Raw genomic sequence first — 17,435 nt, 5'->3', positions numbered from 1 at the left:
TTTTTTGAGATTTTTTCACCGCCTACAAACAAAGTGTTTTAGACTAATTTAATACACAGATTTCAATTTTCATTCATAATTTGAATTTTAAAAACGTGCTCATTCTGCCTGAAAGTCAATTATTATTTTTGGCGCCCCCTAAAACAAAGCCCAATTCCGTCAACCCGAATATAACAGTTGAAAAGACAAGGAACAAATGAAACTGAACTGATATCATAACACGGAGAGCGAGAGACGGTCAGTTCATTTGAATATTACAACTCACACACTCTCTTCAATTCTACAGCTCTTTTCTCTCCTTCATCATCATCAAAGTGAGCTGAAGAGCTGTTTGATTTTTTTTGCGAGCTGTTCCGCGTCAACTCACTTCAAAGAGTCGATTCTTCGGAACAGCTCATGAGCGGATGGCACATCTCTATTCCTAACACGGACTACAAAAACGGGTACGAACACAACGCTTTGGCTCGGTTATTCAAGATTGCATTGAAGGATATGCCTTCATACCTTCTACTCACTGAATTTCTGGCACTGAGTACCTGAATTTCATCAAATCAAACAAATTCGCGGTTCGAGAAGTACGTACACTTTAGAGATGCAAACTTCAGAGGAAAATGTAAAATAAAATATTCGTTTCATAATTCTTCCGTTCGCATATTTTGTCCTAGGCATCATACCAAACGTAAAAGGACTTGTAACGAAGAACATAATCTATCACAATACATGAATTGACCTTACATGGAATGTATTTCTTTACTCACAAAGCAAATATATTGAATTTGATTGAATTCGGAAGTTCTTTTTTTCCTTCAAAAATACAATCAATACAAACAAATGATTGCTAAGCTGAGCTAGTCCCACGTCAACTTTGCGGTTATATCATAGATATAACCCACCCTTTTTTTGAGTTTCGAATGGGTTTCGGAAACAATAATGGAATTATCGTTCCGGAGATGAGAAAAAGTCATGTGATTACAGGGCACATTCATTTGAAATAGGCTGACCAAACGTCCCGTTTTTAACAGTACCGTTTTCTCGACCATTTTTTATGGTGCCGTCTTTTTATCAATCTGTACCATATTTTGAGTATAAAAAGAAAACATTATGTCTTGTACTATGCGATTTGTTCAAAAACCCTTGCCGCAAACTATGGTTGCTTACTACCAGAGATCGGATAGTGACCTTTCAGACATTCATCGGTTTTGTTGGAAGAAACAATGTTGCTGAAGTTGTTTTTATTTTTGATCATTTTATTAGATTTTATCAGAAGGGGAGAAGTATCTTCGACTAGCGAGGTACAAACTGTTCCTAAAATTTGAGTTAATTCAGGTGAAAAATAGTATGCTAAATTTATTGAAACTGTGAATTTTTTTTTCGATGTTGCGTTGGAATACATTGAATAGTGAAAGGCTAGTCTAGGAAAAACACAATAGAATGTATGTATTAAAATCCATTCCTAAATGTTCAGATGTTCAAAGTAGCATTAGTAGAAAATAAAATTCCAATTCTATTAAATGAACATATTTTTTTTGATAAGCGGGTAATGATTGAAGAAGTTATTATTTTTTGAGATAAAAACGTGTAACAACGAATTCGTGCCGGTTGCAAATCGGAAGAAAAAAATCAGTGTAATTAAAATTGGTAATCTAAAAATAAAAATTGTGATTTTGAACATGTTGAAGGGTGGTGTCCAAAACTCGACCACATTGTTAACGTATGACTACAAAATTATTGCCGGTGAAGACAAGCGTCTTCAGTCTTCGCCGAAGAACACAGCTCTCATCCCAGAAAAATACCTTTATTACATCCGGCTTGAAATACGCTGCATTTTGGAGAAACCAACCCGGAAACAATGCACTGCATTCTCTGCGTTTTTCATTTTTCATGTGACAATAACTTGTTCTGTGTAAAGCTTCGAAAATTTAAAAGTGTTACCAACCGTAGTTCGAGCCTCTTCTTCTGCATCCCTGTAGTTTAGCACGAAATACGTTTGGAGTGCAAAGCACCATCGAAAGCACTTAGACCTCTCTTGACGAAATTCTCAATATATCACACGCGAGAGCCGGTTTTCAAAAGCAACACTGCACTTTGACGACACATTTAACCCAGAAACAATGCTCGAATTCACGGAAATTGAATGATCGATCGGAAAAAGTCACCAATAAGTCCCCTGAATTCACAAAAACTTGTGTTCGACAATTATAAATATCAATTCGCTTTACATTATTTCGGATATTACTTTAAAATAAACCGAAAATTTTCAAATACCACAAATCAAGTTATAGGGACTTCATAAGGACCGATGGATTGCTTTGTAGAAACAGGTAAAAACTATTGATTGATTATCCCTTCTCACCCTTGCGAGAGCAATACACAAGCAATTCGTTTCCTTGCAGCAATGTACTATTCATCGCGAACATTATCGCGACAGTCAGTGACACATTCGATAATAGACGGTTAAATATTTGCTGTATACATCAAACAAATCTTAGAATACTTCCGATTCGATTGGTCTTCTTCTTCTTCTTCAATGGCACTAACGTTCCTAGAGGAACTTCGCCGTCTCAACGTAGTATTACTTGCGTCATTTTTATTAGTACTTAGTTGAGAATTCTATGCCAAATAACACACCTTGAATGCATTCTGAGTGGCAAGCTCTAGAATACGCGTGATCACAGTGCAAGTCGGAGGGAATTTCTTTGACGAAAAATTCCCCCGACCAGAACGGGAATCGAACCCGAACACCCGGCATGTTAGTTATGACGCTAACCACTCGGCCACGGGAGCACAAAAAAATCATTAAAATTCATTCGTAGCGAAAGTAGTTAAAAACGTTAACTTTATTTCACAAAAGCGTGACCTGTTTTTTGATTTGGTACCCTTACTAAAAGTTGTAGTTCTACACAAAAAAAATGGTACAGGGTCGCGTCAAAATCGTCTATTTTGACGTGAAATTGCTCTATATTTTGTGTCTGCCTGGTAGTACCGCATCTGTTAAAAGGATTTTTTTCTGCCATTAGCAATATGTGGACAAAGGAAAAATCACGACTCAATGTTGAAACCATGAAAGTTATGATAATTGTCAAACGGAACTTCGATCTGGAATGTGACAAATTTAATGATGCAACATCCAAAAATCAAAATATCCTTCACAACGTCACTTCATCATCTAAATATTCCTTCGTCGAAGTCCTAAGAGTGTTTGATTATTTTGTTTTATACTCGGTTTTATTCCTTCAATAAAATCTTCCCGTTTTTATTCCTGAACTATTTGGTCAGCCTGATTTGAGATGATCTGTCAGTCTCCACCGGTATGTCATTATCATTTTGACGTAGGACTACGTCTAACCGGAAAATATAGGGGGTGAAATGGAAATCTAGGCACTGAACAAGTAGGAAAAAATGCAAGATTTGGAACGCTTATAACTCGAGCATTTCTCAATAGATCGCAAAGATTTTTGCATCAATTGATAGGAAATATATCTACGCATCTATCATAACGAATAACATTTAATTTTTCTTGAGATAAATAATTGAATAATTGTGAAATATCAAGCATTGTCCAAATGCACTATGTGCCCATTTTTGATTGGTCCATTTTGTGCTCCTCAAATCGTACCGACCAAAACGGGCAACCAGAGCAGCAGCGAAATAGGATGAAGCACGATAGGAAAGAAAAAAGAAAAAAAATGAACCAAACATTGGGCGCAGTCTCACACATGCGTAATTCTCGAGCCAGTCAGTCAGCTTAAAAATCCCCGCTCCGCTGCCGTAACGATCATTCTTTGTGTGGACACCGACTGGACAACATCGTTGCTGGACGAGCTGGACGGCGAGGGATCGAGTGCCTTTCTCAAGGCAATGGGGGCGGAGGTGTAATGCAGGAGTTAGAGTAGAGTTCCAAGGGCCTTTCTCAAGGCTAGAGACGAATGAACTAAAAAGTTTAAAGTCTCTATAATACAAAACCACCACCACCACCGTAACGATCATTCTCATTCAAACCGTACACCACATCGGTTCGCATCACAACACATCAACAAACCAACCCAAGCAGCCATGTATGGACATGGTAAAGGAGGGCAGGCAGGCTGGCAAAGCTGCTCGCGACGATAAGAAAACCCGCATTCAGAACAGACCACATTCGGTTCGGTGGACATCAAGACAACAACAGGCGGTTGCAGCGAGTGGCGAGTGGAAAACACAATCGCAAAACGGCAGCAGGTAGCAGAAGAAAAAAGTTTGTTCTTTATACAAACTGCTTTGGTGGCAAATCCAGAACAAGGCGGCATCGAGGGCGTTCGAAATGGTTTTTTTCAAAACCACGAGTACTAAGTTTTCTAAATTGGAACCATTTCATAAAACAAGGCGCTTTTCAGGGCCATTAAACCTTCCAAAAAAGAGTTTAGGAAATACAGTTCAATGCTTTCTAAAACAATATCCAAAATAATAATAAAACACAAATTGGTTTTTTCATAATTTGTTTGCCAGGATATGATGAGTATGTGATTTTGGCAGTTGTTCTGGCTGAGCTTATTGATAGTTGGGGACTTTCCTGATTATTCAATTTTCACCAATTCTTAAATTGTTTCCAGATTGAAAGTACAGTAATTTACAATTAGTTCGACATTTAGCTAATTGGACGGATATGTAATGCGACATATTTAGTTGGACATTTTTGTAAACATAGAGTTCGGGGTCCAAATTATGACCCCACATTGAAAGTCGACAATGTACCACTGTCATCGCAAATGTTCAATTACAGGTTAAAATTACCTCCAATCCGACACTGAGTGGTGGTAATGCGACGTGCCATTGAATGTAATTTACTGTACAATATGTCACAAGCTGGAAATTTTCCAACTGTGAAAGCTGTGGCGAATGGCAAACGCAATCGCTAAACAGAAAGGTGTAGCCGAACAAGATGGGGATATCGAGTGATAACAAAACAATAAACTCTTTAGATTGAAGATAATTTTGTGATCCTGAAAAGGACCCTTTTTAGCCTGCATGTGAATCCAACGAACGAACAAATCGTAATGAATGTATTTTTTTTGCCATCGCTGCCTTTTAACGCTCATTCGTTCGTCTCGTTGGACTAGCCCCTTTGGCTGAGTCTGCCGATTTGTCTCTATCCTGTGAGTGTGTACTGCTAGAGTACAAAACGCGCGGACCTCAAAAAAATATCTCATTTTCTTTCAAACCGTAAACCAGTGTGGTTGTACGGCATCGTTTAACATCGCATCGCATCACATCATATAAAGAAAACAAGCAGCAACGTGGACGTGTGGACGTAACAAAGGAGGACAAGTTAAGGGAAAGTCATAGTCTCACTCGAACCGTGCAGGTCTCCAGTTCCCTGTTGGTCGCATTCACTGATTGCTCCGCAAGGGTAACTAGGCCGAACGGATTGGTGCCGGAGCACCAGTATACCTAACAGCGATTATAGAGTTTCGGCCGTCAGAGTGCTCGAGTTGGCTTTCAAAGCTGCTCACGACAATAAGAAAACCCGCCTACAGAACGGAGCACATTCGGTTAGGTGGCAACAACTAGTTTCAGCGAGTGGCACACGCAATCGCAAAACGGCAGCAGGTAGAAGAAGGAAAAAGTTTGTTTATACAGACTGCTTTGGTGGCAAAACCAGTCACCGTAAAACACGGCGCTTTTCAGGGCCATAAAACCTTTCAAAGAAGAGTTATTAAAAGTTTTTCACAATACCAATACATTCTAAAGTGACATAATATGACATATAATATAAACTGATTTATTTTGTTTATGCTTGTTCTCTTCTTCTTCTTCTTCTTCTTATATGGCACTAACGTTCCTAGAGGAACTCCGCCGTCTCAACGTAGCATTACTTGCGTCATTTTCATTAGTACTTAGTTGAGATTTCTATGCCAAATAACACGCCTTGAATGCATTCTGAGTGGCAAGCTCTAGAATACGCGTGACCACAGTGCAAGTCAGAGGAAATTTCTTTGAAGAAAAATTTCCCCGACCAGAACGGGAATCGAACCCGAACCCCCGGCATGTTAGGTTTGACGCTAACCACTCGGCCACGGGAGCACGGGAGTTTATGCTTGTTCTTGAACTTATTGGTGGTTGGGGTCTTTTAAATAGATCATTCAGTTTTCACAAACCCATGCATGGTTTCCGAATTAAAAGTGGCTTCAAATTACAACACATTGTATGCAGGATGGCATTAACGAATTTTCTCGGTAGCAAGAACTGCTTCCTTTGGTTGATAACTGATGTTGAAAATTGACTGACGTTACATCTGCATTGTATAGAAAAATAACTAAGGAGCAACATGATGAGCTATGTATTTCCTGCTGCTCTGTTCTTATTTTAAAGGACTTTAATCCGAAGGTCATCCGTCCCTATATATACTGTTGGTTTTTCAGAACGCTTATAACTCGTTTATTTCTCGAAAGATCGTAGAGTTCGTTCCCAAAACCTCAGTTCTTTTTTATTTTTATTTACTTTGTTTGCGGAGACTACAAATCTTACAATTCATTCGTCTCCGAAACCACAGTTTAAGGTACGGTAATGTACTCAATAGTGAAATATATGATAGTGAATTAGCTAATGACCACCTATGCATTCCCTATCACAGCCATCATTTTGATTGTACGATATGTGCATTCGCCGAAAGATGCCTGGCGTTGAACATTTAATAAGTACAAAGCCTACAGAAAAAAATCAAGAATCAAGTTTGTAAAAAAAACGCAAAAACACAACACCAAAGGTTTTTTTCAGAACCCCCAAAGTCTCACGCAGGAGAAGAAAATAAAACAATATATTTAAAATATATATTTAGCAAAAGCTGTCCCCTTTGTATAGTCCTACGTCACTCCGGTTATGTCCCCGACATTACCCACCCGTCTTTTTTTTTTTTTGTATTTTTTGTCGAAAGTGTTCGATGACGATTATTTTCTTAGCTTTTACTTCGACCAGAAATGCAATTACTCATGAGGATCAATTTTGTACTGAATGACCAAAAAGTTTCTTGAGCTCGTAATTCAAAGTTATACACTGCGTTTCACAACTATAGAACCCCTAATTTTTTCTAAGTTTCCAGTGACAGGTAAGAAGTCGGTTGAATTGAAGTATATAGTGTAAGATATAACAACGATCTTCATTTAAAAGACTGGCCATTTGAACTTAATTGTTGTGTTCAGGCGCGAAACGTTCAAAAAACAAAAATTCCAGTGTTTCATAACTATAGAACCAAATGGAAAAACCCTCACTGCTTTACAAAATTAACGTCAATTTCACATGAATAATTCGTAAGTCATCTTTAGTTCTCATCTCCTGAGATAGTGAAACCCATGGCATTAGCTTCCACATTAGTTTTTGGACTTTGGAGATGAGACTTTTATGGTTTGGGGAGAATTTTCTCAAAAAGACCTGATTTAGTTAGCTTACCATCAATACGAATGAACAGTCAGCAGTGCAAAGAAGTACTCCAGAATCATTTACTTCTGTTTTTGCATCGAAAACACCGTGATAATTGGGCAATTTGGCATCAATTCATAACATTCGGAAAGTCAAGGCATGGTTCATTGAATAGGGGCTTCAGATTCTGGACTAATCAGCTTGTTTACCAGATCAAAACCCTATCAAGAACTTATGAGGAGTCATCGTACGAATAGTAGATGTAGCTTACAAGCAGTATGAGTGATTTGAAGAACTTAAACGGGCAGTATCCTCTGCGTAGAACGGGATGCACACTACAACATGGTGCAGCTTGGTCAAAACCACCCCGAATGGGTTATTTGAACTGATTGAGAACTAAAGATGATCTACGAATGTGGAATTGACGTTAATTATGTAAAGAAGCGAGAGTTTTTCCATCTGTTTCTATAGTTATGAAACACTGGAATTTTCGTTTTTTAATGTTTCGCGCCTGAACACAACAATAAAGTTCAAATAGCCAGTCTTTTTAATTAAGATAGTTGTTATATTCTACAATATATACTTCAATTCAACCGACTTCTCACATATCTCTGGAAACTCAGAAAAAATGAGTGTTTCTATAGTTGTGAAACGCAGTGTAGCAGAGACTGAAGTAAATACCCTTACATAGCTGATCGATACTCTCAGGCAGGTGTTTATATGCATAGATCGTACACAGAGCTATACTATGGCAAACCCATTCTAGTGTAAACAAGTCTGGGTACAAAAGAATATAGTTTGAGGAAGTAAAACATATCAAGTGTCAAAAAAATAAACTGGATAAAGCTGTAGAAATTTGAAAAAGCTAGATATTTTTGGTCTTTGGTTGTTTTGTTGACATGCTTTAAAAAATTGGCAATATCCAGAAAAAACTGGAAGGTTGGCAACTCTGCCATTAAGCTTCCGACATCGTATAGAATTTTTATTATGAAAATGGTTATATTCCGGGAACGGTTAGTCATAGGATGAAACGTTATATATTTTTTTATTTTCATGTAGAATCGCAAGTTTTTATGATGTTTTTCTTAAATGGTTGCGATTTGACGAAGTATTGAAATTTCATGAAACTCACCAAATCATATTTCTATTTTGGTGAGTTTACCACGGTGCAATTCCAAATGAAATCGAACTAAAAATGCAGATTTTAAAAACTTGTATTTTTGATTCGAACGAAAGTTTGTATTCCGTTTGGGTTGGAGGAAATATGAGTTTTCCACAGCATTTGGGAATTTTTTGTAACTTTTGAATAGGGCGTATCAATTTTAGTAAGAGAAATCTTTGATAATTTATATCTCAAAAACTATGAGTCGTACCGAAATAGTGTCTTAGAAAGAGTTATAGAGTATTGATGTTAAAATATGAAAAAAAAATATACACTGAGAAAAAAATAGTACTTAGTTTTTATTTACAAAAAAAAATTCATTTGCAATATCTGAAATACATATTTCTTAATAATTTTTTAATTTTTTAATAGAAAATAGAAGTTATGTAAAAATTTTAAAAAATGAGTCCAAGATGGTAAAACTAGTTTTGACGAACTTTGTAGAACATCGAATTTTTATGAATTTTCGAAACTTCGAAGTTTTGTATGTTAGCAATCATTTTTAGCCACAAATTTTGAATTCTGATGTGATTGAAAACAAAAAAAAGCTCTTTATCAATCTCTTTCTCAATGCAGCCATTCTCGAGCTATTTAAGAAAAATATGTTTAATCTATTTTCTTTTTTATAGTAAACAGGCTCGTTTTTTTTCCTTGTTGGGTGTGAACCACTGCGTCCATTAGTTTGAACTATTGTGGTATGCCCCATTTTTTGTACTACGCTTCAAGCTTATCTACTGCTTATTGATGAAGAAGTAGACTGAAAGCTATAGCGAGATAGGTGCCAATCAGGAATAATCTGTTTGATAAAATGTATAGTCCTGATCGGCGACACAGACCAAACTTCCTTGGGCTCCAGAATAGCTATATCAAGGTGTTGAAGTCTGCGTCTTGTTAGTGCTCCGCATATGCAGAGCAAATGTTCCGAGGTTTCGCTTTCGGCATTACAAAAGCGACAAATATCATCTTGCACTAAACCTATGTTTTTGAGATGGTATTTACTCGGACAATGTCCTGTTATTAGACCAGTGAATGTGCTGAAGTCTTTCTTATTAAGACTCGGCAATTGTTGAGTAATTTTAATACTCGGTGTGATAAATTTTTATGACTGGTTCAGTTGTACAGCCATCCAGTTGGCCATTACTTCCCGGTCTTCCCATTTCTTCAGCTCACTCACTCACTCACTTCAACACACATTCAGAAATTCCACAGAATGGTTCTGGACCAGTGAAGGGTGAGCTTGAGCCGCGTCTTGCGAGTTCATCTGTTTGTTCATTTCCCTCTATACCGAACTTCTCTGACACAGTTGTCGTAAAAGGCAAATGCATTCCCAGACAATTTTTGAATAGCACTTGAAAGCATTGAGGACTTTAAGTGCTGCTTGACTGTCTGAGAAGATGCAAATGTTAGCATGTCTATAATTTCTTTTAAGGCAGACATTTATACATTCTATTATTGCAGCTACTTCTGCCTGGAAAACTGTTGGCCAGTTCCCCATAGCTACAGAGATTTTTATTCTGGGACCATACACTCCAGCACCTGTTCTGTTACCCATTTTCGACCCATCGGTATAGAACAGGATTGAACCATTACGAACATCGGGACTACCCTCATCCCATACTGAACGAGAAAGTTCGATCACTCTGTATGGAATGTCATAATTGGTCCTTGGTTCCATCCAATCGCTGTTCATCTCTGAGGTTGGTCCAACGGGTAAGAGATTCAGGATGCTCAAGTGACCAGTTTTGTCCCCGTCTAATATTTTTTTATATCTTATTAGCTTTTGAGCGCTTCTATTAGCCTCCAGCTGAACATGTTGACCCAAAGGTAACAAGTGAAGGATAGCCTCCAATGCCTTTGAGGGTGTGCTTCGCATTGCTCCTGTTACAGCAACGCATGCCAGTCGTTGGAGTTTGTTTAGCTTTTTTGTAGCTACATTCTCCTTAGTCTTTGACCACCATACTAATGAGGCATAGGTTATCCTAGGCCGCACAATTGCTGTATAGACCCACATAACCATTTTTGGTTTAAGGCCCCATGTTCTGCCTATCATTTTAGAACATGCCCATAGGGCAATGTTGGCCTTACTGATAATTGCATCTAAGTGTGCGTTCCAGTTTAGTTTAGCATCTAGGATTACGCCTAGATATTTCACTGAAACGCTGAATTTTATTTCCTCTCCCCCAAGATTTAGAGTCTGCAGATGCAGTTTCTTCTTTTTGGTGAAAGGATTGTTGTTTTTGAGGGATTTATGCTCAGACCTTCTTTGATACATCATGATTGTGTAAGGTTTAATGCCATCTGCATCCTGCTCGATATCACATCGTCGAATTTACCACATACCATTATGACTAAATCATCAGCAAAACTCACGGTTTCGAAACCATTCGCCTCCAAACTAATCAGAAGGTCGTCAACCACCAGTGACCAAAGTAGAGGTGATAGAACCCCTCCTTGTGGGCAACCTTTCGTTGCAATCACAGATGTCGACGACCCACCCAGCTCCGAGGTGATTTGTCTATTTGTGAGCATGCCTTTGATCCATTCGACTATGCAGTAATCGAAATGTCTTCTTCTCATAGCCTGTGCCATTGATACATAAGAAGCATTGTCGAAAGCCCCTTCGATATCAAGAAACGCACATAATGCAGTTTCTTTTGACGAAAGAGATTTTTCAATTTTAGTCAAAAGCGTGTGTAACGCTGTGACTGTGGATTTGCCTGATTGATAGGCAAACTGGTATTTAGATAAAGGGCATTTGGACATGAAAACAGACTTTATGTATTCATATAATACTTTTTCCATAGTTTTCAGCAGTATTGATGATAAACTAATTGGTCTGAATGATTTTGGGAGTGATTTATCACGTTTCCCAGCTTTTGGAATGAAGACCACTTTAACGAGTCTCCATGTGGAAGGAATGTGCTCTAGTATCAGACTAGCCTTAAAAATCTCGATTAGAGATGGAATCAGCTTAGATTCTCCTTTTTGAATCAGGGCTGGAAAAATTCCATCTGCACCTGCGGATTTGTATGGTTGAAAGTACCTAACCGCGCTTTCTACTCTGGCCCTCGTGAAAACCATTCCAGCAACTATCTTTGCGACATCCTTTACACTTTGAGAATACCTTCGAGAGCATTTCATGTCGCGGTTGTAGCTAGGACTGGTATCAGAATGAACCGATGTAGATCCCGGGAAGTGAGTTTTCATCAGTAAGTCTAATACTTCTGAGGGAGATTTTGTGAACGAACCGTCGTCCTTTTTGAGGGAACCTAGCCCGTTCGAGTGGTCTTTTGCAAGAGTCTTGCTTAGTCTTGCAACGATTGGGGTACTTTCAATGCTTTCGCAGTTATTTACCCAAGATTTTCGTTTAGATCGTCTTAGTTCTCTGTTATATTCGGTTAGGGCGCTCCTATATTGAGACCAATCCGAATTAATTTTAGCTCTGTTGAACAGCTTCCGCGCTGTTTTACGTAGCCGCTCGAGCCTTTTGTTCCACCATGGAACGTTTCTTGTCGAAGAAACTCTCTTAAGTGGACAATTACTGTTGTAGACAGAAACTATCGTATCATTTAATTCTTTTGAAGTTTAATTCGAGCTGTTGAATCGACCTTATTCTTGTGTTAAGAGTTTCTGACTCAAGTTCAAGTGAATATCGTTCCCAGTTGGTTTTTCTTGGATCACGATATTCTCTCTGTACTGTCAAGCCACCATCCCATTCGTTTAATATGTTTGTCGTATAACCAATAACTTTTATAACTTTTCCAAATACATCATTATGGTAAAACTATATGTTTAGGAGTTACGTTGAAAAACATTATCGCTACGTTTTGTATTAACCCACATGTCTTCAAATATTAAACATATTAAAAAAAGCCTATGTACTATAAAAAAGACAATAAATTATAAAGATTTTTTCAAATTTCTCGAGAATGGCTGCATTTAGAAAAAGATTGATGAATAGTTTTTTTTGTTTTAAACCACATCAGAATTCATAATTTGTGGCTAAAAATGATTGTTAACATACAAAAATTCGAGGTTTAGAAAATTCACAAAAAATCGATGTGTTCCACAAAGTTCTTACTAAAATCGTGTCGCCCTTTTCAAAAGTTACACTTGAGTCGGAAAATTCCCAAATGCTGTGAAAAACTCATATTTCCTCCAATCCAAACGGAATACAAACTTTCATTCGAATCAAAAATACTCATGCTTTGTCATTTGGATTTGCTCCACGGGCACCAGCTGTACGTCAAACTTTGTATATTTTATTGGAAAAGCTCTTTCAATTTAACAAAGAAATAGGAGGATGTTTTGAGATACAAAAGTACTTAATATAAAATTTATATTTCGAAATAATCCCAAATTGCATTCATTAAATTTTTGGAAAAGCCGTTTTTCCAAATTATCATATTCTAAAGCCGTCAATCTACTAAGTTCTTCCTTTTTCTCTCACCTTCAGGCTAACGACAAAATCTACTTGGTAAGGCGCATGGACGAGGAGTGGCTGTATGGTCGAGATCGACGCGGCTGCGAGGGAATGTTTCCAACCAATTTCATTGAGATAAAAGTACCGCTGCAGGACGAGCGAACACTGCATACTAGTGACAGCAACAGTAACAAGAGCAAAGCCGCCGTCACCTCTGAGAGCATAAGCCATCCAAAAGTACGCGTTATGTACACCTTCAACGCCGAAACTGTCGACGATTTGACAATAATGGTAAGATCTCAACAAAAAAAGCACACACAAGGTTCATCTTTTTCAAAAGTCTGGACTTAAGTCGGGACTTTATTCGCACCTTCTCTCGACTCATGTCCAATCACTGTTCGTTAGATGCGCTACTCTTTCGTTTTAATCTTGCCGATAGCAATATCTGTGCTTATAGCCAAGGTTACCACGACATCGAACACGTTGTTTGGTCGTGCGAGGAGTATCTTGTTGCCAGATCGAATTTAGAAAACTCTCTTCGGGCTAAAGGAAGGCAGCCCAATGTGCCGGTGAGAGATGTGTTGGCTCGGTTAGACCTTGATTACATGTCCCAAATATATGTCTTCCTAAAAGCTATCGATCTTCGTGTGTGATTGTCCTTATATCCTTATATTCTCCTTTTCCTTTTCCTTCGCGAGAAATCAAATCCCTTCTTACTAACAATAGAATAAGGTGAAATGTAAATACATGTTAGATATAAGATAGGCTTAAGAATTGAGTATGATGAATGTGAGTGCGAATGTGAGTGTGAACATTGTCAACATATCCTTATATCCCATCCTTTTCCTGAAACAAAATGTCACCCTTCTAAACTCGAGCAAGCCGCGAGTAATCGGTTCTCTACTTCATTAACATTAGAATTAATAAAAAATGTTTATGTATACTTGTAACTATACAGATAGGAGTTTGGCTCCTTTAAACTTATGTAACTGAGCCTGTAAAAATAAACGATTTAATAAAAAAAAAGGTTCATCTTTAATTTTAATCTTTATTTCCAGGAGAACGAATATGTGACCGTCCTGTACCAAATCACACCGGAGTGGCTCTACGGTGAGATGCACGGCCGACAGGGTCAATTTCCGGCCAACTACATCCAATACGTCCCAGCAAACCTACCTCCAATGCCGGCGACTAAAAACGGTAGTATTCAGGCAGCAGAGTGAAAGCGCATCCCTTCGATAATGCTACACAATTTGCGCGGGATCGAAATTTGTATTTCCTAGGGAGGCTCTGCAAACTCTAGTTGCCTTTATGTGCGCGGCGATAACAACAATCAAACATAGAAGTGAACTTTATGGATAGTCGTATTTCACACAAAAAAGGTGCAGAACCAAGGAGGCAAACTATAAGGCAAGCCATTTATTGATGATTAGTAGAAAAACATTTCTTTAGTCATAGGCATTTTCCTGTAAGACCTTTATGTGTATATATTTTGTTACAACAGTAGTTACATATTTGTACAAGAAATTTGTTAGTGGAAATGCGTGTGAAGGCTTCTATTCATTGGATCAGGATATTTTTTGTTGTACCGCTGTGTAAGAAAATTGTTCGAATGGTCGCGTAACAAACATTAAGGAGAGCTTTCTGAAGGCTTTAATTGTGATCGAAAAGCGATGGTATTAGAAAACTATGCATGTGAGATAACACTACATTTGAGATAATATATCCGATATTTGCTAGATATTGCTTTAATGATATTCCCAAGACCAAACTCTATGGAAGCTTAGTGGAAATTTTATCTTTTAACCTCTGTAAGCCTAAACGATCTGATCACACCACTGTGGAACTAGTTTCGTCTACAAATTTGAAAGTAAATCAATATTACCGGACCGCAATTCGCTGTGTCGGCTAATCTATGCTTAATGGTAACTTATTGCAAGCGTAAGTGAAATTTCACTTGTAAATTGTAAACTTTTTGAAGGTTTTTAAAACATGCGGAATAAATTTGTACAAAAGATTTGATTTTCTATTGTTTGGCTCAGGATAGGAATATAGTTTGATGACATAACGCCCTATCATGTTCTGTGAGGAGTAGTTAACATCTGAATATTGCAACACTTCACTTGTGAATTCGTGTGTAGATGATGACCTAATAGTGTTTCTCAAAAATCTTACCTATCGTGACTAATAGAATCTAAGATGTATAAAATGACTAGATTTGGGTCACAGTTGGGTCGATTTTTACACTAGCAGACCAACCCGACCAAACTATCGGCTGATAAAAAGTCTGAAGTCTGCGAGGGTCCTAAGGGCATATGGAAATATGGAACAACACTATCAATGAACACCAGTGCAATGAATATCAACATCAGCTTGCCATAAAGTTCATTTTTCATTTGCATATTCATTTTCGCCGTGATATTCGTAATGTCGAAATTAAATATCATTACGTGTTAGTGAAAATCAAAGCATAAAATTCAACGTCAACTAATTGAGAGTAAAATCGATTAATGGTAAAGGATAGCCATTTATTATACAAAATTCTTGACATTGGCAATGAAATGTATGGTATAACTCTAGCTATATTTTATGAATCTACTCCCGATTGGCCAGAAATGGCGTACACCCCAATTATATGGGCAATGGGTGACAATAACAGACGAGCGAAAAACGAAAATAATCTTGTTTTGATTTCCGGTTTAATGATACTGGCTATAAATGACTAGCAATCATATAAAACCCCTACGATAAGGGTATTGGATGGAAGGGCTTAAACAGCGGATGTCGAATATCGTATTCCGGTGGCTTCCGGTGCATTGAAAACCGCCCTAGGAGACCGAAAATGGAGTTAGTGAAATGGAGTTAGATAAAGAAAGTGTTAGAAACTAAGATCGTGTTAGAGCGAAATGGCGATAGTAAAAGATCATATAAAGCGGAAACGGAAACGGGAACGGACCGTACCCTTCACGGTAAAGATCGCGAGTTTGATTCTCACTCCCGACATTCTTCCAAAAATGGAAGTGACAAGCCAGCCAAAAAGGTGTTGAAAGTCTTTATAATACAGTATAAAAAAGAAAAAGAAATGGAAACGGTCAACGCTCAACGAAAGCTAATGCTGCCTTCTTCGGATTTCTTTGTTTCTAAATATGGAAATCAAACACGTTTTCAATAGAAATTCACTGCAAGCGATGAGGATCAACTTAACTTTCGTGATAATCACCTGAAATTATTGACAGTAATGGAAGTGCCTGAATGCAGGCTTTCCGAAATTCGTTCATGCTCTATTCGTTCAATATACCAGACAAAGTTCACGCGTCTCGACTCTTGTGTTATACTCATTATGACAGATATGGCGTTGAGTTTTAACAGAAGAAAATTCATCCGACAAAGCTAATGTCTTCTTTCGTGAACAGATTTTGATAATTTGTGGCACTGATGCAGAGTATGAAGAAAAAAAAATTGTAATACTGTCATGTTGTACTACCATTAGTAATCTTTCAAACATGTATTGTTGTTAAAAGAGATGATGTATCTCTGCCACTAAAATTGCAGTCGATTTAGATGGATTAGAATTCTTCATCATAAAAAGGAAGCAGTTTTTTGACCACTTCGGCTCGAGGACCGGTGTCATGCCGATTTGTTTGTCGCATTTGTAATCACCATACCGTTTTGTCTCAAATTCCGAACACTTAAGCTTTTTTGGCCATTACACAGTGTCTCATTGCTCAAAATGGTACTTTTTCTTCCATTTGGCCACCATAAAATTAATTTACAAACTCATATTCATGGTTAAAAACTAAACTTTTGAGTTACTAGACCGATTCAGATGATCGATATATCAAATCAAAGTGAATTAGCTATTCTTCTTTGGAAAAATACAACACTCTCAAAAATTTGGACTTTGTGCGTCGAAACTTGATTCAAATTCCGATTTTCTAAAGCAAACATTATATCGCTGGTTTTGACAGTCACTTTTTTGCAAATGCTTAGTATTATAGGTTATATACAGTATCGATACCTGTGAATGATGTTAAAATGAAGCCTACATCACAAAGAATGTCAGGGTATTTATTCTTCAATTATTGAAAATATTGAAGTTCAGTAAATTTACATTTAAAAATGAAGTGTTCGGAATTTGAGACAAAACGGTAATAGTTTGGTCGGGTGAACATCGCTACTTCTTCACAAGCTTGGTCGGCGCGACTCACCTCACAATTTAGGTAACCTTGCAGCCAACACACGAGAAATGCTCACGCGAGCATGTGAAGTGGTAAACTCCATTTTGACGTAGAACTACGTCTTACATTAAGGGTGCCCAATCAGAAAACAGGTCACGTTTTTATGAAATAAAGTTAACGTTAATAACTATTTTTGCTGCGAACGGATTTTAACGATTTGCATACCAATCGAATCGAAAATTTTCTAAGATTTGTTTGATGTGCTATACATTACATCCCA

General features: G+C 37.6%; 1 protein-coding gene across 4 annotated transcripts in view; it reads left to right on the top strand.

The window, feature by feature from the left end:
- The window catches only part of LOC129775407 (SH3 domain-containing protein 19), a 62,098-nt gene extending 47,101 nt beyond the window's left edge, over positions 1-14,997 (top strand). For 3 of the 4 annotated variants that reach the window (XM_055780128.1, XM_055780127.1, XM_055780130.1), the window contains exons 3-4: positions 13,011-13,268; positions 14,036-14,997. In XM_055780128.1, coding sequence (XP_055636103.1) covers positions 13,011-13,268; positions 14,036-14,200 — 423 coding nt within the window. In that variant the 3' untranslated portion in view covers positions 14,201-14,997. Of the gene's footprint in view, positions 1-13,010; positions 13,269-13,434; positions 13,547-14,035 lie in introns of all 4 variants that reach the window. The other variant, XM_055780129.1, reaches the window with a different exon arrangement.
- The last annotated feature ends 2,438 nt before the right edge of the window (positions 14,998-17,435 follow it).

Source organism: Toxorhynchites rutilus, chromosome 3 (genome assembly GCF_029784135.1).
Source record: "Toxorhynchites rutilus septentrionalis strain SRP chromosome 3, ASM2978413v1, whole genome shotgun sequence".
NCBI lineage: Eukaryota > Metazoa > Arthropoda > Insecta > Diptera > Culicidae > Toxorhynchites > Toxorhynchites rutilus.
Note: the sequence above shows the minus strand (reverse complement) of the source record. Positions and strands in the feature narration are given on the sequence as shown.